The 25,701-nt window shown below is 54.1% G+C and overlaps 1 protein-coding gene across 1 annotated transcript; it reads right to left on the bottom strand.

Moving 5' to 3' along the window:
- Positions 1–1,763: 1,763 nt before the first annotated feature.
- On the bottom strand, positions 1,764–25,318 carry DHX34 (DExH-box helicase 34). Its single transcript, XM_065044250.1, has 18 exons — positions 25,186–25,318; positions 21,760–22,411; positions 21,338–21,649; positions 18,807–19,073; positions 15,946–16,048; positions 15,648–15,865; positions 14,518–14,692; positions 12,883–13,076; positions 11,565–11,663; positions 10,004–10,222; positions 9,766–9,933; positions 9,578–9,689; positions 9,356–9,462; positions 7,882–8,142; positions 7,618–7,794; positions 7,421–7,544; positions 5,852–6,045; positions 1,764–1,943 (listed from the first exon to the last, which is right to left on the bottom strand). Exons 2-17 carry the CDS (start codon positions 22,384–22,386, stop codon positions 5,912–5,914), a joined length of 3,297 nt encoding a protein of 1,098 aa, XP_064900322.1. The 5' UTR covers positions 22,387–22,411; positions 25,186–25,318; the 3' UTR covers positions 1,764–1,943; positions 5,852–5,911.
- Positions 25,319–25,701: the final 383 nt, after the last annotated feature.

Consider the following 25,701-nt stretch of genomic DNA (forward strand, 5'->3'; position numbering starts at 1 on the left):
GAATCACCTCAGGGCTCAAAATGGAGCCAGAATCACCTGAGGGCTCAAAATGGCGCCAGAATCACCTAAAAAAATGGTGCCAGAATCACCTCAGGGACAAAATGGCGCCAGAATCACCTCAGGGCTCAAAATGGCGCCAGAATCACCTAAAAAAAATGGCGCCAGAATCACCTCAGGGACAAAATGGCACCAGAATCACCTCAGGGCTCAAAATGGCACCAGAACCATCTAAATTTTTACTAAAATCCAGCAAGATCCGCCTAGGATGGGGTTTGATAGGAAGTGGTTGTGTCACCATACCTGTAGGTATTTAAAACACCCCATGTAGGGCCCTGGTTTAGCTGGTTGAGTCAGGCCTAGATTTGTACTCAGTCGGTCTTAAGGATCTTCTCCAAACCAAATGGCTCCTCAGGTTGGTTCAGATCCTGGTGAGCGCCACACGTTCCTCGGCCTTGACCGTAGCGTTTGGCTGACGTATTTGGCCCTCGAGCATCGTCCTGGCATCTAAGCCGAGCTTAACTCATCCTGAAGCGAATATCTGCATCCATTCCCGCCGGTGCCATTTTTCTTCTCATTTTCTTATTTTTAACGGAGTTTAAGAGTGAGATCAATAAATTCGCTCGGACTCAGAACATCTCATTGATATGCGAGGCCTATGGTGGGATTAGACCCGGCCTATACGGTTATTTCTTTGATGTTAACGAGGAATAAAACCCGCCAAGGGGGGTTTGACTTCTGCGGCAACACAATTAATTAATACATTCATTTCTCTGGGGGCACAAAACATATAGCTGATATAGATCGTCTCCCCGCTGCGTGTGATCACACGATATACATTTAATTACAGCTGATTTTGAGTCGGGTTTATCTATAGGCAAAGCACAAATTAGCAATCTAATCTACTAATCTAACCTACTAATCTAAGGTTTAAAAATAAGATGGGTTTTAAAATAAAATGTACGATGTGATGTGACACCAAGTTCTGTCTGGTTTGCATCGTTTTGTGTAGCAATTAATTAATTAAACTTCAAATCATTTCACGTAGGAGTTAATTAATGGAACTTCTGCTGACGCAGCGGTTTTGCTGGGTCGTGCGATACAACCGTGAGTCTTAATTAAAATAATATCTTCATTTAAAAAATGACCTTGCGGGAGTAACGCGGGCCAGGCTCTATTTCTTGATAGACATCATTTTGATATCAAAACGGGAATAAAACCGATGTTGCCAACGCGTTTCTTGCTCCAAAAATACAAATAGAGTCGGTTTTAAGCAGATTTGAGGCCTAAACGTGCAAGCGGAACTTCTATTTTCCTAATCTTTGGTCTTTTCTCCTCCTTGTCTTAGGAGGACGATCCAGTCTAGTTTAAGATGATCCAGGCTAGTTTAACATGACCCAGATAAGCTTAACATGACCTAGTCTAGCTTAAGACAATCCAGTCTAGCTTAAAACAATCCAGTCTAGCTTAAGATGATCCAGATGAACTTAAGATGATTCAGGCTAGTTTAAGATGATCCAGTCTAGTTTAAGACGATCCACTCTAGCTTAAGACAATCCAGGCTAGCTTAAGACGATCCAGGCTAGTTTAAGATGATCCAGTCCAGCTTAAGACGATCCAGGCTAGCTTAAGATGATCCAGGCTAGCTTAAGATGATCTGGTCTCATTTAACACAATCCAGTCTCGTTTAACATGATCCAGTCTAACCTGGAGCTTAATTCCGCTCGGCGGCATAGCCGGAAGGAAACCAAGAGGCCAAACCGACATAAAACCCCCAGAAATAATCAGAATTTTATTGTTTTTTTACCATTTCTGCAAAAATTGGGGTTTTTGGCAAACGCAGCACTGAGCGGCCTGACCCACTTTCCCATTTTCATGGAGTATTTTGGCAAATTGTGGGGTTTTTGAGCCGAGCGCCGCTCGGATATGGTGAAACATCCCGTGATCTGTGAAGATTAAATGGAAATGAATTAATTAAATTGCTTTTTAGTTTAGTAAGGACTGAAAATTTAAAAGAAATATCCTTTCTTGAAAAAGAAAAGTCGTTTCCAAGAGGCAGCTTCACAATAATAAGGCGGTAATTTGCTGATTACTGAGGTTAATTAGGTAGTTACACCAGCCAAGCGTGACTTATTGAGGTTTATTTCTGGTAGCGATATCGTGCGCATCGTCTAAAGTTTAAATAAAATTAGATTTAAAATTGGGATTAAAAGTGCTATTGGGAAGGGGGTAGCATCTTGTGTTTTCTGGATTTAATGAGCTTGGTTATTCTAATTAACTTTTTATACAGGGGGAATGAATAGGAGGAGACAACAGGTCTTTCTCAGGGCTCAAAATGGCGCCAGAATCACCTCAGGGCTCAAAATGGCACCAGAACCACCTCAAAAAATGGCACCTGAATCACCTCAGGGTCAAAATGGCGCCAGAATCAACTCAGGGACAAAATGGCACCAGAATCACCTCAGGGCCCAAAATGGTGCCAGCATCACCTCAGGGCCCAAAATGGCAGCACCAGAATCACCTCAGGGACAAAATGGCACCTGAATCACCTCAGGGCTCAAAATGGCGTCAGAACCACTTCAGGGTCAAAATGGCACCAGAATCACCTTAGGGCCCAAATTGGCGCCAGAATCACCTCACGGCCCAAAATGGCGCCAGAATCACCTCACGGCCCAAAATGGTGCCAGAATCGCCTCAGGGTCAAAATGGCGCCAGAATCGCCTCAGGGACAAAATGGCACCAGAATCACCTCAGGGCCCAAAATGGTGCCAGCATCACCTCAGGGCCCAAAATGGCAGCACCAGAATCACCTCAGGGACAAAATGGCGCCTGAATCGCCTCAGGGCTCAAAATGGCGCCAGAACCACCTCAGGGTCAAAATGGCACCAGAATCACCTCAGGGCCCAAATTGGCGCCAGAATCACCTCAGGGCCCAAAATGGCGCCAGAATCACCTCACGGCCCAAAATGGCGCCAGAATCACCTCAGGGCCCAAAATGGCACCAAATCACCTCAGGGTCAAAATGGCGCCAGAATCATCTCAGGGTGATTAATCACCTCAGGGAGTTAATTAAAAATAAAAGGAATAACGAGCGAAGCTCCCCCAGGAGGGGATGCGAAGAGGGAGGTGGATTTAGAACCCGAGCGCCGAATGAATTTGGCACCAAAGCGGCGTTTTCAGAAGGACACCAATAAAATTGGAAGCGAGGCGAGGAAGAAACACCGACCTGGGAGGAAAAAAACCACCATCTGTTTAATCAACAGCGAGAAAAAAAGAGGAGAAAACAACCCAAAATGGCTCAAAGTCGATGGGAAAATATGTGAAAATCCCTCGGGTGGAAAATAGCGCAAAACAAACCTGACAATTGGGGAAAAAAAGTGAGCGCTGAGGTGATTCGGGCGCCATTTTGTCCCTGAGGTGATTCCGGCGCCATTTTGTCCCTGAGGTGATTCTGGCGCCATTTTGACCCTGAGGTGATTCAGGCGCCATTTGGACCCTGAGGTGATTCAGGCGCCATTTGGACCCTGAGGTGATTCAGGCGCCATTTTGATCCCTGAGGTGACTCTGGCGCCATTTTGACCCTGAGGTGATTCAGGTGCCATTTTGAGCCCTGAGGTGACTCTGGCGCCGCCATTTTAGAGGTTTTTGCGCTCCGGTTTGGCGTCGCACTTTTACATCCCCTCTCAGTATTCCATAAATTCAAGAATACAGCAATTCCAGGAGCTTTTTGGCGCATTGAACCAACGCTCGGCTGCTTTGCTGAAAGCATCGCTTGGCCTTTTCTGCATTTCTATAAGAAATATCACAGCAAACACCGCCCCGAATCCTTAGAGTCGGGCAAGAAGCGCAGGATAAAGCGATAACTTCAGTGGCCTATTTGGTATTCAGACCTACACGTTCTTCCTGCATATTTTACTGAGAAACGGGGGGAAATCCTTGGAGTTTTGTACCACAACGTGTTAAATCTTCACTCCTACGTGCGATGGGGGAAGCGCAAGGAATCTGGGTCACCTTTGTTCTCAAGGTACTTGCGGCGCTTGGGGGTTGGGATAGAAATAGTTAAGGATTTATTAGAAATATCAACATATCTGGCTTTTCTTTGGGTTTAAGCTGGGCTTGAGCTTGGCTTTGATAAACCCGGCGTAGCGTGTTTGCTCGTTGCCTCCCCCAAGGGTGATTTAGCTTCAGTAGGGATTTATTCCCTTATTTTTAATTATTATAACTTATTATTTCATTCTGTCAGAGCAGAAAATATCAAGATTTGCAGCCCAAAACATGGGAATTTTGATGATGCTGGAAAACAGGCAAAACTCTGAGCTTTTAAATTTTATTTCATTATATATTCACGGCCTTGTCGTGATCGTGCGGAATTTCACCGCTTGAAGCGAAGATGGATTTTGAGGAAGCCCAAAAGGGAGGAATCAGGCCCAAAACGCCGCGGCTGGTCCCGCGGCCTGTACCTGGGAACAGCTGCTATTTCTGGGAGCAAAATAGCTAAACATAGCCCGGCTCCTGCATTCAACGCGCTGCCAAGCTCTTTGATTTATGGCAGCGGCGGCTCCGGCTTAACGAGCGCGGTTGGACGGCTGCCAGACCGCAGCATATGGGAAGTGGTTGCTTTTAGTTTTGAAGGGGGGTTAAGATCTAAAGGGGGATTCTGAGCACTTGTTCTGACTCTTCATGGGGGTGTTTTAACCTCCCTGATTTGTAAAAAGTGAGTATGGATCTGAAAATGTGCCGGTCTTGGGAAAAGTGATGGGAGATGGAGGGAAGGATGGGCCACTCAGGGTCAAAATGGCGCCAGAATCACCTCAGGGAACAAAATGGCGCCAGAATCACCTCAGGGAACAAAATGGTGCCAGAATCACCTCAGGGTCAAAATGGCACCAGAATCACCTCAGGGAACAAAATGGCGCCAGAATCACCTCAGGGTCCAAATGGCGCCAGAATCACCTCAGGGTCCAAATGGGGGTGCCAGAATCACCTCGGGTCAAAATGGCCCAAAATCACCTCAGGGCCCAAAATGGCGGTGCCAGAATCCCCTCTCGGGGGTCAAAATGGCGCCAGAATCACCTCAGGGCTCAAAATGGCGCCAGAATCACCTCAGGGTCCAAATGGTGGTGCCAGAATCACCTCTCAGGGGTCAAAATGGCGCCAGAATCACCTCAGGGTCAAAATGGCGCCAGAATCACCTCAGGGCTCAAAATGGCGCCAGAATCACCTCAGGGCTCAAAATGGCGCCAGAATCACCTCAGGGCTCAAAATGGCGCCAGAATCACCTCAGGGTCCAAATGGTGGTGCCAGAATCCCCTCTCAGGGGTCAAAATGGCGCCAGAATCACCTCAGGATCCAAATGGCGCCAGAATCACCTCAGGGTCAAAATGGCGCCAGAATCACCTCAGGGCTCAAAATGGCACCAGAATCACCTCAGGGCTCAAAATGGCGCCAGAATCACCTCAGGCCTCAAAATGGCGCCAGAATCACCTCAGGCCTCAAAATGGCGCCAGAATCACCTCAGGATCCAAATGGCGCCAGAATCACCTCAGGGGTCAAAATGGTGCCAAAATCACCTTAGTTAAACCATGCTTATTTATCAGCTAAACCGCAATTATTTGTCAGTTAAACCACAATTATTTATCAGTTAAACTGCAGTTATTTATCATTTAAACCACACTTATTTATCAGTTAAATCATCATCATTTAGCGCTTTCTTCACCTGCTTAATAACACGCGACGGCCACGCTCAAAACTCAAAAAATATAGTTATTTATACATATTTTACTTTAAAATTGAAAGAAATTAGGTTGTTTCCACCCCGATAACGTCGGCGATGTGTTGCAAGAGTCAGACTCACCCTGAAATAAAAGGGGTGGAGTTTTAAGGGGGTTTGTCCCTGTTTTGGGGTCCCTGGGGTTCACCGGTGCTGCTTCTTGTGCCGGAGAATCTCCGTGGGGGTGAAGGAAAAGTCGCGCTGGCACACGTCGCAGTGGAACAGTCGGTGGAGGGAGGAGCTCTGGGAGGACATGTCAGGGGTTTCTTCCTCGGGTTCTGCGGGTAAACGTAAAGAAAAGTTACAATAAACACCCCTTTCGGCCCTAAATTATCCCCAAAACACGGGCTGTGGTTGTTCCCAATTGTCACTCGACACGGGGGTTGTCCTCGATTGTCACTCATCACACGTGGGTTGTCCCTGATTGTCACTGGTCACACGCGGGGTTGTCCCCCATTATCACTGGTCACACGTAGGGGACACTTGGGGTCGTCCCCAGTTGTCACTCGATATGTGGGTTGTCCCCGATTGTCACTTATCACACGCGGGTTGTCCCCAATTGTCACTGGTCACACACGGGGTTGTCCCCCATTATCACTGGTCACACGTGGAAGACACTTGGGGTTGTCCCCGATTATCACTGGTCACACACGGGTTGTCCCTGATTGTCACTCGACACACGGGGTTGTCCCCGATTGTCACTGGTCACAGTGTGGGATTGTCCCCAATTGTCACTGGTCACACACGGGTTGTCCCTGATTGTCACTCGACACACATGGGGTTGTCCCCGATTGTCACTGGTCACAGTGTGGGATTGTCCCCAATTGTCACTGGTCACACACGGGTTGTCCCCGATTGTCACTCATCCCACATGGGGTTGCCCCGATTGTCACTCATCACACACAGGGTTGTCCCTTATTGTCACTCATCCCACATGGGGTTGTCCCCAGTTGTCACTTGACACGTGGGTTGTCCCCGATTGTCACTGGTCACACGTTGGGGACACGGGGTTGTCCCCAATTGTCACTGGTCACACACAGGGTTGTCGCCAATTGTCACTGGTCACACACAGGGTTGTCCCCGATTGTCCCTGGTCACATGCAGGGTTGTCCCTGACTGTCACTGGTCACAGTGTGTGGGGTTGTTGCCGATTGTCACTGGTCACAGTGTGCAGGGTTGTCCCCGACTGTCACTCATCACATGGAGGGGACATGCAGGGTTGTCCCTAATTGTCACTGGCCACACGTGGGGTTGTCCCCGATTGTCACTTGACATACGTGGGGTTGTCCCCGATTGTCACTGGATACAGCGTGGAGGACACACGAGGTTGTCCCCAGTTGTCACTCATCACACGTGGGGTTGTCCCTGATTGTCACTGGTCACAGTGCAGGGGACACACGGGGTTGTCCCCGATTGTCACTCGACACGTGGGGTTGTCCCCAGTTGCCATTCGTCACATGCAGGGGACACGTGGAGTTGTCCCTGATTGTCACCAGTCACACGCGGGGTTGTCCCTGATTGTCACCAGTCACACGCGGGGTTGTCACTGGACACAGCATGGGGGACATGCAGGGTTGTCCCCAGTTGTCACCGGTCACACGCGGGGTTGTCCCCAATTCTCACTGTTCGCAGCGGGGGACACACGGGACTCACCCTGTTGCGGCTGACAGGCGTTCTCGTGGCACACGCGCTCCATGGGGGTGACAGGCGCGTGGAGGTGACAGTGGGGACATGTCCAGAAGCTCCGCAAGCAGTCGCTGTACAGATCTGTGTCCGTCTGGGGGACACCAAGGGGACCATCAGTGTCCCCCAGGGCGGTGACAACCGGGGCGGGGATGTGGGTCACTCACAGCCAAGCAGTTGTAGGTGAGAAAATCTGTCACCCTGTAGCCGCCTTTCACCTCGTCGGGCGCAATCTCGACGCCCTCAAACAGCCCCGGGAGCCGCGGCGCGGCCGCCACCGTCTGCGGCCCCACGTAGAGGTTTTGTTTCTCCAACCCGGTGAGCGGGCGCAGGCGAAACGGCACCTACGAGGTGACACGAGGACAATATGGAGGTCAAACAGCCGCGTCTCGGTGTTTTTCAGCGGTGAGACGGCTCGAAACCTCTATCACCTCCGTGTGTATAAACTCCAGCAGCCCCCGGGTGAGCGCGGACACGTCGTGGGGGTTCGGCCGCTGTTCGGTTTCCTCGCCGCGCGGCGCCGCCAGGAGCTGCCGCAGGAGTTGGTCCCAGGAGGAGCGGAGGCGCATGGCGGCGGCGAGGAGGCGCAGGGCGGCGTCGGCGTCCAGGACGGCCATTTCCAACCAGCCGTCGGCAACCAGGCGCGAGCAGTCGGTGTTGGTGTCCAGAGAGCGGGAGAAGAGCAGGAGGGCCTGGGCGGGGGAAATAACAATAAAAACTACGCCAAGAGGGGTGTTGGGGATGGATGGGTTGGAGGGATAAGGATGAGGCAAAGCTGGGCTTAACCCTCTTTAGGCCAAGAGGATGATTGTTAAGGGTGGTGGGGTTTGATTCTGCGCCGAGGGTCCAGGAGAATTAAGGAATGTGCGGGATGATTTCAGGTTGGCGGCGTAAAGATCAACTCAGGGGTCAAAATGGCGCCAGAATCACCTCAGGGTCAAAATGGCGCCCGAATCGCCTCAGGGTCAAAATGGCACCTGAATCACCTCAGGGTCAAAATGGCGCCAGAATCGCCTCAGGGGCAAAATGGCGGTGCCAGAATCACCTCAAAAAATGGCGCCAGAATCACCTCAGGATCCAAATGGCGCCAGAATCACCTCAGGGTCAAAATGGCGCCAGAATCACCTCAGGATCAAAATGGCGCCAGAATCACCTCAGTGTTCAAAATGGCGCCAGAATCACCTCAGGGTCAAAATGGCGCCAGAATCACCTCAGGGTCAAAATGGCGCCTGAATCACCTCAGTGTTCAAAATGGCGCCAGAATCACCTCAGGGTCAAAATGGCGCCTGAATCACCTCAGGGCTCAAAATGGCGCCAGAATCACCTCAAAAACTGGCGCCAGAATCACCTCAGGGAACAAAATGGCGCCAGAATCGCCTCAGGGCTCAAAATGGCACCAGAATCACCTCAGGGCCCAAAATGGCGCCAGAATCACCTCAGGGCTCAAAATGGCGCCAGAATCACCTCAGGGCCCAAAATGGCGCCAGAATCACCTCAGGGCTCAAAATGGCGCCAGAATCACCTCAGGGCTCAAAATGGCGCCAGAATCACCTCAGGGCCCAAAATGGCGCCAGAATCACCTCAGGGCCCAAAATGGCACCAGAATCGCCTCAGGGCCCAAAATGGTGCCAGAATCACCTCAGGGCCCAAAATGGCGCCAAAATCACCTCAGGGTCAAAATGGCGCCTGAATCACCTCAGGGCTCAAAATGGCGCCAGAATCACCTCAGGGACAAAATGGCGCCAGAATCACCTCAGGGACAAAATGGCGCCAGAATCACCTCAGGGCTCAAAATGGCACCAGAATCACCTCAAAAAATGGCGCCAGAATCACCTCAGGCTCAAAATGGCGCCAGAATCACCTCAAACCACAAACCCGTGTCCCTGGAGCCACCGCCGCGCTCACCTGCAGCGCCGGGACGCGGACACAGTTCACCAGATACGGTTTGTTGGTCTCCAGCAGCGAGACGAAGGCGAGGAGCTGGTGTTGGCAGCTCAACCCATCCGCGGGGTCTGCGGGGGGGGAAAATGGCCGCTCACAAACCTCCCCCGGCCCCACAACGCCAAAATTTCCCCCAAATCTTTAATTTATGAGGAAAAGAGGCAAACCCCACGGGATTCGGTTCACCTTTGGTGCCGCCGCGCTTCGCTCCTTCATTGGCGTGGAGCAGCTCGGGGCTGGCGGTGAAGACGCTGGTGGGATGAAGGACGACGCCTTGCTTGGTTTTGGTGTGAAAAAGCTGTAATACGAGCCAAAAAACATGGCGTCAAAGGCGAGCGATGGCACGGAGGCCGCGGCCGCGGGTTCCGCGCTACCTGCTCGGAATCTTTGCGGCTGGCGTTGAGCTGGTCGGCAACGGCAAACTGAGGGTAAAGCCCGCGGCAAAGCACGAGTTTGAGCAGGACGAGCTGCGCCGCGGTGAGCGCCGAACCGGCCGCGGCGCAAAGCTCCTCCACGTCGTGCCGGAGCTTGAACTTGACGTCCTGCGGGGATAAAATGGCGGCGTAGGGGCTGGCGGTGCGATTTGGAAGCGCCGAGGGATGCGGCGGGTACCTGGATGTCGACGGCGCGCTCGCCTTTGGCGCCGGTGTCGGCGTCGTCGTCGGAGCCGGAGGCGGCGGCGCCATCTTGTAGCCGCAGCATCTTGCGCTTGCGGGTGTCGGCGTGACGGCGCCAGAGCTGCCGCAGCTCCCGGCGCTCGCGGTGCCGGCTGTGCCGGTTGCTATCGGAGCCGGGGGGGTCGGGAAGGAGATGGTGGTCGCGGAGGAGCTCCTGGTGGGGGGGGGGGAGGTGCATTTTTTGGGGGGGATGAGGCAGATTTTGGGGGGATGGAGTTCATTTTGGGGGGAGATGAGGGAGATTTATGGGGCACGGGGCAAATTTAGGGGGTACAGGGCACATTTGGGGTGTATGGGGCATATGGAGACACCTGGGGGGAGATGGGGGTCATTTTGGGGTAGATAAAGCAGATTTGGGGGAGATGAGGCAGATTTGGGGTGTATGGGGCACATTTGGGGGAGATGAGGCACATTTGGGGGTGTATGGGGCACATTATGGGGGGAGATGGGGCACATCTTGGGGGGAGATGGGGCACATTTGGGGTGTATGGGGCACATTTTTGGGTGGATGGGGCACATTTGGGGGGAGATGGGGCACATTTGGGGGAGATGAGGCACATTTTGGGGTGTATGGGGCACATTTGGGGTGTATGGGGCACATCTTGGGGTGTATGGGGCACATTTTTGGGTGGATGGGGCACATTTGGGGGGAGATGGGGCATATTTGGGGGAGATGGGGCACATTTGGGGGTGTATGGGGCACCTTTGGGGTATATAAGGCACATTTTGGGGTGTATGGGGCACATTTGGGGGGAAATGGGGGTCATTTTGGGGTAGATAAGTCAGATTTGGGGGAGATGGGGCAGACTTGGGGTGTATGGGGCACGTTTTGGGGTGTAGGGGGCACATTTGGGGTAGATAAGGCACATTTTGGGGTGTATGGGGCACATTTTGGGGGGAGATGGGGCATATTTGGGGGAGATGGGGCACATTTGGGGGTGTATGGGGCACATGTGGGGGTGTATGGGGCACATTTGGGGTATATAAGGCACATTTTGGGGTGTATGGGGCACATGTGGGGGGAGATGGGGGTCATTTTGGGGTAGATAAGTCAGATTTGGGGGAGATGGGGCAGACTTGGGGTGTATGGGGCACATTTTGGGGTATAGGGGGCACATTTGGGGTAGATAAGGCACATTTTGGGGTGTATGGGGCACATTTTGGGGGGAGATGGGGCATATTTGGGGGAGATGGGGCACATGTGGGGGTGTATGGGGCACATTTTGGGGGAGATGGGGCACATTTTGGGGGAGATGGGGCACATGTGGGGGGAGATGGGGGTCATTTTGGGGTAGATAAGTCAGATTTTGGGGAGATGGGGACATTTGGGGGGAGATGAGGTTCATTTTGGGGTAGATGAGGCAGATTTGGGGTAGATAAGTCAGATTTTGGGGGATCTGGGGCTCATTTGGGGAGCTGTCCCCCCCAAACCCCACACACACGGGGGCACCGCGGCTACCGGGGGTGCAGCCGGACCCCGTGGGCTCGTGCCAAACCTGGAACTGGCGGCGCAGGTCGGCGGCGTCGTAGAGCCGGTGCTCCTCCAGCCCGCGGCGCCGGCACCAGCGCCGGGAGGCGCCGCGCTGCCGCTTCACCTGCGGCAACGGAGCCCGGGGGGGTCACCGCGACAAAACAGAGCCTTGGCAAACCGACGCTGTGCCTCGCGCCCCCCAAAATGTGCAGCATCCCCCCCTAAATGTGCAGCATCCCCCCCTAAATGTGCAGCACCCCCCACTAAATGTGCCTCCTGCCCCCCTAAGTGTGCCTTATCTAACCAAATCTTCCCCATCTCCCCAAAATGTGCTTTATCGCCCCCAAAATCTGACTTATCTACCCCAAATGTCCCCCATCTCCCCCCAAATCTGACTTATCTGCCCCAAAATGTGGCCTATCTGCCCCAAAATCTGACTTATCCGCCCCAAAATCTGACTTATCTGCCCCAAAATCTGACTTATCCGCCCCAAAATCTGACTTATCTGCCCCAAAATGTGGCCTATCTGCCCCAAAATCTGCCTCATCTACCCCAAATGTCCCCCATCTCCCCCAAAATGTGCCTCATCTCCCCCAAATGCACCCCATCTCCCCCAAAATCTGACTTATCTGACCCAAAATGTGGCCTATCTGCCCCAAAATCTGACTCATCTGCCCCAAATGTCCCCCATCTCCCCCAAAATCTGACTTATCTGCCCCAAAATGTGGCCTATCTGCCCCAAAATCTGACTTATCTACCCCAAATGCACCCCATTTCCCCCAAAATGTGCCTCATCTACCCCAAATGTCCCCCATCTCCCCCAAAATCTGACTTATCTACCCCAAAATGTGGCCTATCTGCCCCAAAATCTGCCTCATCTACCCCAAATGTCCCCCATCTCCCCCAAAATCTGACTTATCTGCCCCAAAATGTGGCCTATCTGCCCCAAAATCTGACTTATCTACCCCAAATGCACCCCATCTCCCCCAAAATCTGACTTATCTGCCCCAAATGTCCCCCATCTCCCCCAAAATCTGACTTATCTGCCCCAAAATGTGGCCTATCTGCCCCAAAACCTGCCTCATCTACCCCAAATGTCCCCCATCTCCCCCAAAATCTGCCTCATCTACCCCAAAATGTCCCCCATCTCCCCAAATGTCCCCCAAACATCCCCCATCTCCCCCAAAATATCCCCCATGTCCCCCAAATGTCCCCCATGTCCCCCAAATGTCCCCCAAATCTCCCCCAGACATCCCCCATCTCCCCCAAATCCCCCCAATGTCCCCCCAAATGTCTCCATCTCCACCAAATGTCCCCCAAAATGTCCCCATGTCCCCCCTCACCTGCAGCCACTCGTTGAAGAGGTTGAGCAGCGTCAGGGGGTCCCCGTGGGGGCTCTCGAGCGGGCGCCGGGCCGCGGCGCGGTCGGGGTCGGGCTGCGCCGCGCGCACCAGCGGCGACGGGACGCTCAGCGCCGCCGCCACCGTCAGCGCCGGCTCCGGCAGCCCCAGCAGCACCCCCAGCACCAGCATCTTGCCTGCGCGGGGAGGGAAAATCAGCCAGGGACACCCCAAAAACGGCTCTGCTGTGATGGGGGGACGTCCTGAGGTGATTCTGGTGGCGCCATTTTGGGCCCTGAGGTGACTCTGGCGCCATTTTGGACCCTGAGGTGATTCTGGCGCCATTTTGGGCCCTGAGGTGATTTTGGCGCCATTTGGATCCTGAGGTGATTCTGGCGCCATTTTGTCCCTGAGGTGATTCTGGTGCCACCATTTTGAGCCCTGAGGTGATTCTGGTGCCACCATTTTGAGCCTGAGGTGATTCTGGCACCAATTTGATCCTGAGGTGATTCTGGCGCCATTTGGATCCTGACGTGATTCTGGCGCAATTTGGGGCCCTGAGGTGATTCTGGCGCCATTTTGGACCCTGAGGTGATTCTGGCGCCATTTCGACCCTGAGGTGACTCTGGCGCCATTTTGGACCCTGAGGTGACTCTGGCGCCATTTTGGACCCTGAGGTGATTCTGGCGCCATTTGGATCCTAAGGTGATTCTGGCGCCATTTTGAGCCCTGAGGTGACTCTGGCGCTATTTTGAGCCCTGAGGTGACTCTGGTGCTGCCATTTTGAGGCAGTTTGGAGGTCGCTCTGTTTATCAATAATTCCCACATTAGTCACTTTTTGTACGTTTTCTTCCATGATATCATGAAATCGAGACTAAAACTCCCAGAACTGGTGCACCTGGAGCGGCCACTTTGGACCCTGAGGTGATTCTGGCGCCATTTTGGACCCTGAGGTGATTCTGGCGCCATTTTGGACCCTGAGGTGATTCTGGCGCCATTTTGAGCCCTGAGGTGATTCTGGCGCCATTTTGACCCTGAGGTGATTCTGGTGCCATTTTGGACCCTGCGGTGCTTCTGGCGCCATTTGGACTCTGAGGTGATTCTGGCGCCATTTTGACCCCTGAGGTGATTCTGGCGCCATTTTGGGCCCTGAGGTGATTCTGGCGCCATTTTGGGCCCTGAGGTGATTCTGGCGCCATTTTGGGCCCTGAGGTGATTCTGGCGCCATTTTGGGCCCTGAGGTGATTCTGGCGCCATTTTGGGCCCTGAGGTGACTCTGGCGCCATTTTGAGCCCTGAGGTGACTCTGGTGCTGCCATTTTGAGGCAGTTTGGAGGTCGCTCTGTTTATCAATAATTCCCACCTTAGTCACTTTTTGTACGTTTTCTTCCATGATATCATGAAATCGAGACTAAAACTCCCAGAACTGGTGCACCTGGAGCGGCCACTTTGGACCCTGAGGTGATTCTGGCGCCATTTTGGACCCTGAGGTGATTCTGGCGCCATTTTGACCCTGAGGTGATTCTGGCGCCATTTTGAGCCCTGAGGTGATTCTGGCGCCATTTTGACCCTGAAGTGATTCTGGCGCCATTTTGGACCCTGCGGTGCTTCTGGCGTCATGTCTCCATGTGTTACTCACCCACCACCACGTCCACCGGGAGCTGGGCCAGGAGGGTCCCGATGGGCGTCAGGTCCTCGTTGTTGTCCAGGGCTCCCTGGTCCTGCAGGTACCGCACGGCCATTTCCAAGCTGGACGCGGGGGGAGGCTCCAAAAAGGGGAAAGTTCGGGGGTCACCCAGCCCCATGCTCTTTAACTGCGAGAGAAAGACACAAAACCAACCTTGGTGACAATACTAAGAGCTTGGTGTTTATAAATCCCGCCCAGGAACCATCAGACCCTGACGCTCAAGCTTTGTCTGGATGGGTTTTCCCCCTGAGATCTTCACAAATCAATCATAGAATCGTTTTAATTGAAAAAGAACCTCAAAATCATCCAGTCCAACCATTAACCCACTGCTGCCACTTTGAGCCCTGAGGTGATTCTGGCGCCATTTTGACCCTGAGGTGATTCTGGTGCCATTTTAAGCCCTGAGGTGATTCTGGTGATGCCATTTTGACCCCCGAGGTGATTTTAGCACCCTTGGTGCCACCAGTCTGGTTTTTAAGGTGATTTTGGTGCCTTGTTGCTGCCATTTTTTGATCTTTGAGGTGAATCTGGTGCCATTTTGAGCCCTGAGGCGATTCTGGCACCATTTTATGAGGTGATTTTGGCGCCATTTTGAGCCCTGAGGTGATTCTGGCGCCGTTTTATGAAGCGATTCTGGTGCCATTTTGAGCCCTGAGGTGATTCTGGCGCCATTTTGAGCCATGAGGCGATTCTGGCGCCATTTTATGAAGTGATTCTGGCACCATTTTATGAAGTGATTCTGGTGCCATTTTGACCCTGAGGTGATTCTGGCGCCATTTTGAGCCCTGAGGCGATTCTGGCGCCATTTTGAGCCCTGAGGCGATTCTGGCGCCATTTTATGAGGTGATTCTGGCACCATTTTGAGCCCTGAGGTGACTCTGGCTCCATTTTATGAGGCGATTCTGGCGCCATTTTGACCCTGAGGCGATTCTGGCGCCATTTTGAGCCCTGAGGCAATTCTGGCGCCATTTTATGAGGCGATTCTGCCGCCATTTTGAGCTCTGAGGTGATTGTGCCTCCACAGCCCCTTTAGCCCCAAATCATTACATTTTCCATCCATATTTTTCCTCCCCGCCTTTTACCTGCAGCACCAAAGCGTCGAGCGCCACCCGTCGAATCTCCGGCACGGGATACGGAGCAAACCCATCATAGTCGGACTCGGCGTAAAGCCGGTAACAAACCCCAGGCCCGGTCCTGCCGGCGCGGCCTTTACGCTGCTCGGCGCTCGCCCGGCTGATCCAAAACTCCTGCAGCCGCTGCAGTTTGGCCTCGGGGTCGTAACTCATCTCCTTCACCTTCCCTGGACGCAACAACAAACACCAAAGGGGTTAAAAGGGGATTTGGAGGGTTATTGGCACAAAATGGAGGGCGGTTTCGTACCGGAATCCAGGACGAAGCGCACGCCGTCGATGGTCACCGAGGTTTCGGCGATGTTGGTGGACAGGATGCACTTGCGGACGCCGGGAGGGGGGACGTCGAACACCTGGAAATGGCCAAAGTTGAAGGTTCGAGCGCTACAAAATGGGGTCAGACCCACAAAATGGCGTCGCACCCCACAAAATGGGGTCGGACCCACAAAATGGCGTCGGACCCCGCAAAATGGAGATGGACCCACAAAATGGAGTCGGACCCCACAAAATGGGGTCGGGACCCACAAAATGGCATCGGACCCCACAAAATGGGGTTGGACCCCACAAAATGGGGTAGCGTCCCACAAAATGGGGTTGGACCCCACAAAATGGGGTAGCGCCCCACAAAATGGAGATGGACCCACAACATGGGGTTGGGCCCCACAAAATGGGGTCGGACCCACAAAATGGCGTCAGACCCACAAAATGGAGATGAACCCACAAAATGGAGATGAACCCACAAAATGGAGATGAACCCACAAAATGGGGTCGGGACCCACAAAATGGCGTCGCGCCCCACAAAATGGGGTAGCGCCCCACAAAATGGCATCGCGCCCCACAAAATGGGGTAGCGCCCCACAAAATGGGGTCGCGCCCCACAAAATGGAGATGGACCCACAACATGGGGTCACACCCCACGAAATGGAGTCGGACCCACAAAATGGCGTCGGACCCCACGAAATGGAGTCGGACCCACAAAATGGCGTCGGACCCCACGAAATGGAGTCGGACCCACAAAATGGCGTCGGACCCCACGAAATGGAGTCGGACCCACAAAATGGCGTCGGACCCCACAAAATGGACGCAATAAGGAAATTAAAAATACAAAAGTAAACTAAAAATCCACCAAATAAAAAGATTAAAAATCAAAAAATAAACTAAAAAAATCCCCAAATAAAACGATTAAAAATCGAGAAAGAAACTAAAAAATCCTCCAAAATAATAAAATTAAAAATCCAAAAAGAAACTAAAAAAATTCAACTAAAGATTCCACTAATAATCCCACTAATAATCCCATTAAAAGTCCCATTAAGAGTCCCACTAATAGTCCCACTAATAATCCAACAGTCCCACTAATTATCCCACTAATGGTCCCACTAATAATCCAATAGTCCCACTAATGGTCCCACTAATGGTCCCACTAATTATCCCACTAATAGTCCCACTAATAATCCAATGGTCCCACTAATGGTCCCACTAATTATCCCACTAATTATCCCACTAATAATCCAATAGTCCCACTAATGGTCCCACTAATTATCCCACTAATAGTCCCACTAATTATCCAATAGTCCCACTAATAATCCAATAGTCCCACTAATGGTCCCACTAATTATCCCACTAATAATCCAATAGTCCCCCTAATGGTCCCACTAATTATCCCACTAATAATCCAATGGTCCCACTAATTATCCCACTAATGGTCCCACTAATAATCCAATAGTCCCACTAATGGTCCCACTAATTATCCCACTAATAATCCAATAGCCCCACTAATGGTCCAATAGTCCCACTAATGGTCCCACTAATTATCCCACTAATAGTCCCATTAATAGTCCCACTAATAATCCAATGGTCCCACTAATGGTCCCACTAATGGTCCAATAGTCCCACTAATTATCCCACTAATAGTCCCACTAATAGTCCCACTAATAATCCAATAGTCCCACTAATGGTCCCATTAATAGTCCCACTAATGATCCCACTAATAATCCAATAGTCCCACTAATGGTCCCACTAATTATCCCACTAATAATCCAATAGTCCCACTAAAGGTCCCACTAATAATCCAATAGGCCCACTAATGGTCCCACTAATAATCCAATAGGCCCACTAATGGTCCCACTAATAATCCCACTAATAATCCAATAGTCCCGCTAATGATCCCACTAATTATCCCACTAATAATCCAATAGTCCCCCTAATGGTCCCACTAATGGTCCCACTAACAATCCAATAATCCCACTAATAATCCCCCTAATAATCCCACTAATAATCCAATAGTCCCACTAATGGTCCCACTAATAATCCAATAGTCCCACTAATGATCCCACTAATAATCCAATAGTCCCACTAATGATCCCACTAATAATCCAATAGTCCCACTAATGGTCCCACTAATTATCCCACTAATAATCCAATAGTCCCACTAATAACCCAATAGTCCCCCTAATGGTCCCACTAACAATCCAATAATCCCACTAATAATCCCACTAATAATCCCACTAATACTCCCACTAATAATCCAGTAGTCCCACTAATGGTCCCACTAATTATCCCACTAATAGTCCCACTAATCCAATAGTCCCACTAATAATCCCACTAATAATCCCACTAATAATCCCACTAATAATCCCACTAATAATCCCCCTAATAATCCCCCTAATAATCCAGTAGTCCCACTAATGGTCCCACTAATTATCCCACTAATAGTACCACTAATCCAATAGTCCCACTAATAATCCCACTAATAATCCCACTAATAATCCCACTAATAATCCCACTAATAATCCCACTAATAATCCCACTAATAGTCCCACTAATAGTCCCACTAATAGTCCCACTAATAGTCCCCCTAATAATCCCCCTAATAATCCCCCTAATAATCCAGTAGTCCCACTAATGGTCCCACTAATTATCCCACTAATAATCCCACTAATAATCCCACTAATAACCCCACTAATAACCCCACTAATAACCCCACTAATAACCCCACTAATAACCCCACTAATAACCCCACTAATAACCCCACTAATAACCCCACTAAACACCAAGCATATTCCAATCTAAGGTAAAAATCCCCCCCCATTTCCAGCGTGGACCGGTCCGCACCTTATCCTGCTCGGCCACCGAGAGGGTGCTGTGCAGGGGCAGCACCACCCAGCGCTGGCTCCGCGCCGCGTACGCTTGCGCCGCCTCCAGGACGGCGCCGATCTCGGCCACCCCGCTCAGGAACACCAGCAGGTCCCCGCGCTCCTCCGGTGGGTGCTGCTGGTCGATGGCCTGCAGCACCCGCAGGTACGGCAGCGGGTCCAGCCGCTCCGCTCGGCCCGGTGCCGGCGCCGCCGCCTCCTCTTTGGCAATCGGTTGGTAAATAACCTGGGGGGGGGAAGCACCGAGTCCATGTTGGGGACACCCCGGTGTGGTCTCAGCAGGGGTGCAAGGTCTCCCATCCAAGTGCTGACCGGGGCCGACCCTGCTTAGCTTCCCAGATCGGCCATTCCCAGGGTGCTATATGGTCTCCCATCCAAGTCCTGACCGGGGCCGACCCTGCTTAGCTTCCCAGATCAGCCATTCTCAGGGTGCTATATGGTCTCCCATCCAAGTGCTGACTGGGGCCGACCCTGCTTAGCTTCCCAGATCAGCCATTCTCAGGGTGCTATGACCGTATGTATTATAGAGATATCAACATATATATATATGTGAGGGGCAGGAGAACCTCTCTGACCTACTGACCACCCCTTCTAACCCCCCCCAGGTCCCATTGGCTTCCTGGCCACAAGGTCTCCCATCCAAGTCCTGACCGGGGCCGACCCTGCTTAGCTTCCCACATCAGCCATTCCCAGGGTGCTATGACTGGATATATTATATATATGATCTGCAACTATATCCTGATAGATAGTGTAGAAGGGCAGGAGAACAGGAGAACCTCCCTGACCTACTGCCCACCCCCTTCTAATCCCCCCCAGGTCCCATTGGCTTCCTGGCCACAAGGTCTCCCATCCAAGTGCTGACCGGGGCCGACCCTGCTTAGCTTCCCAGATCAGCCATTCTCAGGGTGTTATGACTGTATATATATTATAAAAATATCTATATATATATATATGGGGCAGGAGAACCTCTCTGACCTACTGACCACCCCCTTCTAATCCCCCCCAGGTCCCATTGGCTTCCTGGCCACAAGGTCTCCCATCCAAGTGCTGACTGGGGCCGACCCTGCTTAGCTTCCCAGATCAGCCATTCTCAGGGTGTTATGACTGTGTGTATTATAGACATATAAATATATATATATACGTGAAGGGCAGGAGAACGTCTCTGATCTACTGACCACCCCTTCTAATCCCCCCCAGGTCCCATTGGCTTCCTGGCCACAAGGTCTCCCATCCAAGTCCTGACCAGGGCCGACCCTGCTTAGCTTCCCACATCAGCCATTCTCAGGGTGCTATGGCTGTATGTATTATAGAGATATCAACATATATATATATGTGAGGGGCAGGAGAACCTCTCTGACCTACTGACCACCCCTTCTAACCCCCCCCAGGTCCCACTGGCTTCCTGGCCACAAGGTCTCCCATCCAAGTGCTGACCGGGGCCGACCCTGCTTAGCTTCCCAGACCAGCCATTCTCAGGGTGCTATGGCTGTATATATTCTATATCTATCTATCTATCTATGTATCCTGATAATATCTGAACTAAACCCTTTCTCAAGGGCAGAGTAGAGGGGCAGGAGAACCTCTCTGACCTACTGACCACCCCCTTCTAATCCCCCCCAGGTCCCATTGGCTTCCTGGCCACAAGGTCTCCCATCCAAGTGCTGACCAGGCCCGACCCTGCTTAGCTTCCCAGATCAGCCATTCCCAGGATGTTATAGGTATACGTGTTATAGATATATATATGTGAGGGGCAGGAGAACCTCTCTACCCTGCTGACCACCCACTTCTAACCCCCCCCAGGTCCCATTGGCTTCCTGGCCACAAGGTCTCCCATCCAAGTGCTGACCGGGCCCGACCCTGCTTAGCTTCCCAGATCAGCCATTCTTTGGGTGCTATGACTGTATGTATTATAGAGATATCAACACATATATATATGTGAGGGGCAGGAGAACCTCTCTGACCTACTGACCACCCCTTCTAATCCCCCCCAGGTCCCATTGGCTTCCTGGCCACAAGGTCTCCCATCCAAGTACTGACCGGGCCCGACCCTGCTTAGCTTCCCAGATCAGCCATTCTCAGGGTGTTATGAGTGCATATATCATATGTATATCTATGATCCCCAAATATATCCTGATAGTATCTGAACTAAACCCCTTTCCAAGGGCAGAGTAGAGGGGCAGGAGAACCTCTCTGACCTACTGACCACCCCTTCTAACCCCCCCAGGTCCCATTGGCTTCCTGGCCACAAGGTCTCCCATCCAAGTCCTGACCGGGGCCAACCCTGCTTAGCTTCCCAGATCAGCCATTCTCAGGGTGCTATGACTGTATATATTCTATATCTATCTATCTATCTATGTATCCTGATAATATCTGAACTAAACCCTTTCTCAAGGGCAGAGCAGAGGGGCAGGAGAACCTCTCTGACCTACTGACCACCCCCTTCTAACCCCCCCCAGGTACCCCAAAAGCCATCGCGACTCATGGCCTCACCGAAATGGGGAAGATCCTTCCCGGCACCTGCAGCACCGGCGCGTCGCCGAAATAGCTCGAAAACAGTTGTATATTGATAGTGGCCGACATGAGGATGAGGCGCAGGTCGCGGCGAGCGCCGAGCAGGCGGCGCAGGACGCCCAGCAAGAAGTCGCCGTGGAGGTGCCGCTCGTGGACCTCGTCGGCGATGAGGACGTTGTATGCGGCGAGCGCCGGGTCGCGCTGGAGCTGCCGCAGCAGCAGCCCCTCGGTCAGGAACAGCAGCCGCGTGGCCGCCGAGCGGCTGCTCTCGAAGCGGATCTGGTAGCCCACCTGCGGGGAGAAGCCACCAACATCTGGAAACGCCAACGAGAAGTTAAAACTAACCAACAAATCACATTAAACATCCCCAAAACGAAGCTCCCGGTTCACCGCGACCTCACCTCGTCGCCATACTGGTGCAGGCTCTCCAGCGCCACCCGTTTGGCCAACGCCACGCAGGCCACGCGCCGCGGTTGGGTACAAACCACGCGCTCGTACCCACCCGCCAGCAAGAACTGCGGCACCTGCGTGGATTTCCCGCAGCCCGTATCTCCGGCGATCACCACCACCGGATTCACCGCCACGGCGTCGAGGATCCGCTCCCGGTAGCGCCAGATGGGCAGCGCCGCGCGCTCCTTTTGGATCTTGGCCAACTTGGCAAAGCTCCGTTTTTGGGCGAAATCCAGGTAATGCAACAAAGCGGCGCGGAATTCGGCGAGAGGCTCCTCGGGGACGCCGGCGGCGCCGCGCCGGCACCGCGGCACCGCCAGGTTGATGCGGTAGCGGGGGTCGTAGCGGGGCGGTAAATCCAATACGCTAGCGTTGGGTTCTTTGGGTGGTTCGCGGGGGATTTTTCGGCTTTGGAAACGCCGGAGCCGTTCGAAAAAGACCCAGAAGTCGTCGGCGTCCTCGGTGCCGGCGCCGGGATGGTGCTGCTCGCCGAAATAAAGCTCTTCCAGGCGGCGCCGCGCGGCGGGACAGTCCCAGTCCCAATGTGGGGGGGATGGGGGACAGGGGTCGTTCTCCATCGCCGCGGGATCCGGGTGCCGGGAGCTGTGCCGGGAGGATTTGGATCAGATTTGGGGTTTGGGTGACCCCCAAAACCCGGCCCGGGCTCTTGGGACCCACATGAAACTCTGTTTGCACCCTGGGGGACCCGATTCAGCCCCTAAGATGCCCCCAAAATGCAACCCAGCCCTTTGGGACCCCCCAAACCTCACTCCAGACCCTTGGGACCCCCCCAAACCCCATTTCAGGCTCCTGGGACCCCCACAACCCAACCCAGATCCTGGGACCCCCCAAAACCCCATTCCAGACCCTTGGGACCCCCCAAAACCCCATTTCAGGCCCCTGGGACCCCCAATGGCCCCTTGGGCCCCCCAAACCTCATTCCAGACCCTTGAGACCCCCCCAAGCCCCATTTCAGGCCCCTGGGACCCCCCAAAGCCAACACAGCTCCCTGGGACCCCCCCAAGCCCTATTGAGCCCCCTGGGACCCCTGACGGCCCCTTGGGACCCCCCAAACCCCATTTCAGACCCCTGGGACCCCCACAACCCATTCCAGACCCTGGGACCCCCCAACCCCCAACTCAGACCACTGGGACCCCCAATGGCCCCTTGGGCCCCCCAACCTCATTCCAGACCCTTGAGACCCCCCCAAAACCCATTTCAGGCCCCTGGGATCCCCAACAGCCCCTTGGGACCCCCCAAAACCCTATTTCAGGCTCCTGGGACCCCCACAACCCAACCCAGATCCTGGGACCCCCCAAAACCCCATTCCAGACCCATGGGACCCCCAGACAGGCCCCTGGGACCCCCCAAAACCCAACCCAGCCCCCTGAGACCCTTTGGGACCCCCCCAAACCCCATTTCAGTCCCCCATTTCAGGCCCCTGGGACCCCCCAAACCCAACACAGGTACCCGGGACCCCCCCAAGCCCTATTGAGCCCCCTGGGACCCCCAATGGCCCCTTGGGACCCCCCAAACCCCATTTCAGACCCCTGGGACCCCCAATGGCCCCTTGGGACCCCCCAAACCCCATTTCATACGCCTGGGACCCCCACAACCCAATCCAGACCCTGGGACCCCCCAACCCCCAATTCAGACCCCTGGGACCCCCAATGGCCCCTTGGGACCCCCCAAACCTCATTCCAGACCCTTGGGACCCCCCAAACCGCATTTCAGACCCCTGGGACCCCCAACAGCCCCTTGGGACCCCCCCAAACCCCATTCCATACCCCTGGGACCCCCCAAAGACCAACCCAGACCCCTGGGACCCCCAACAGCCCCTTGGGACCCCCCAAAACCCCATTTCAGACCCCTGAGACCCCCACAACCCAACCCAGACCCTGGGACCCCCCAACCCCCAATTCAGACCCCTGGGACCCCCAATGGCCCCTTGGGCCCCCCAAACCTCATTCCAGACGCTTGAGACCCCCCCAAACCCCATTTCAGGCCCCTGGGATCCCCAACAGCCCCTTGGGACCCCCCAAAACCCCATTTCAGGCTCCTGGGACCCCCACAACCCAACCCAGATCCTGGGACCCCCCAAAACCACATTCCAGACCCTTGGGACCCCCCAAAACCCCATTTCAGACCCCTGGGACCCCCAATGGCCCCTTGGGACCCCCCAAAACCCCATTTCAGACCCCTGGGACCCCCAATGGCCCCTTGGGACCCCCCAAAACCCCATTTCAGACCCCTGGGACCCCCACAACCCAACCCAGACCCTGGGACCCCCCAAAACCCCATTCCAGATCCCTGGGACCCCCCAAACACCAACCCAGACACCTGTGACCCCCGACAGCCCCTTGGGACCCCCCCAAACCCCATTTCAGGCCCTTGGGACCCCCCAAACCTCATTTCAGACCCCTGGGACCCCCCAAAACCCAACCCAGCCCCCTGAGACCCCTTGGGACCCCCCCAAACCCCATTTCAGTCCCCTGAGACAGGCCCCTAGGACCCCCCAAAGCCAACACAGCTCCCTGGGACCCCCCCAAGCCCTATTGAGCCCCTTGGGACCCCCCAAAGCCCATTTCAAACCCCTGGGACCCCCAAAGCCCCAACGCAGCCCCTTGGGACCCCTCGAACCCCATTTCAGACCCCTAGGACCCCCAGACAGGCCCCTGGGACCCCCACAACCCAACCCAGCCCCCTGGGAACCCCCAAACCCCAATGCAGCCCCTTGGGACCCTCCAAACCCCATTCCACACTCCTGGGATCCCCCCAAACCCAACCCAGCCCCCGGGACCCCCCAAACCCCATTCCAGACCCCTGGGACCCCCAGACAGGCCCCTTGAAACCCCCCAAACCCCTAAGACCCCCAGACAGGCCCCTGGGATCCCCCAAACCCTAACCCAGCCCCCTGGGACCCCTGAAAGCCCCTTGGGACCCCCCAAACCCCATTACAGACCCCTGGGACCCCCAGACATGCCCCTTGGGACCCCCAAACCCCAACCCTCCCCCCTAAGACCCCCAGACAGGCCCCTGGGATCCCCCAAACCCCAACCCAGCCCCCTGGGACCCCTGAAAGCCCCTTGGGACCCCCCAAACCCCATTTCAGACCCCTGGGACTCCCCAAACCCCAACCCAGACCCCCGGGATCCCCTAAACCCCATTCCAGCCCCATGGGACCCCCCAAACCACATTCCAGACCCCCGGGATCCCCCAAACCCCATCCCAACCCTCTGGAACCCCCACAGATGCCTCTAAGACTCCCTACACCCCGTCCAGCCCTTTGGGACCCCACCAAACCGCATCCCAACCTCCTGGGACCCCCCGGGCCCGTCCCGCCAGGCCCACCCCGTTCTCAGGCCCAGTTTTAGTACCAGTTTTAGTCCCGGTTTTAGCGCCCGGCGCGTTCCCGCCGCTCAGGCCCCAAACGGACCGAGCGGGCCCCGGAACAACTAACGCGCGCGGCCGCCAGGAGGCGCCAGAGCGAATGGGCGGGGCCAACGAGGGGCGGGAACGAAGGGTGGGGGCAAGTGGGCGTGGTTATGCAAACAAATGGAACAATGGGCGTGGCTATGGAAATGAAGTGAGGGCGGGCATGGGTGGGAACTTGAAGGCGTGTGTGTGGGCGTGGTTATGCAAATCACCAGGGGAGTGGGCGGGGCGCCCGCGGAGCTTCCCGCGGGCGGGCGGGGCTGCGAGAAACGCTGTGTCCCCGTGTCCCAAAGGGTCCTCAAGGGTCCCAAAGGGTCCTCAAGGGTCCCAAAGGGTCCCCCTTGTGCGTCCCCATCCCCACCAGTCACCACTGTCCCCCAATTGTCCCCACTTACCTGCAAGTATCTCACTTGTGCTTCCCTGCCACCAAACGTCCCCAATTGCCCCCAGGTGTCCCC

This window comes from Columba livia, chromosome 34 (assembly GCF_036013475.1).
Source record: "Columba livia isolate bColLiv1 breed racing homer chromosome 34, bColLiv1.pat.W.v2, whole genome shotgun sequence".
Lineage (NCBI taxonomy): Eukaryota > Metazoa > Chordata > Aves > Columbiformes > Columbidae > Columba > Columba livia.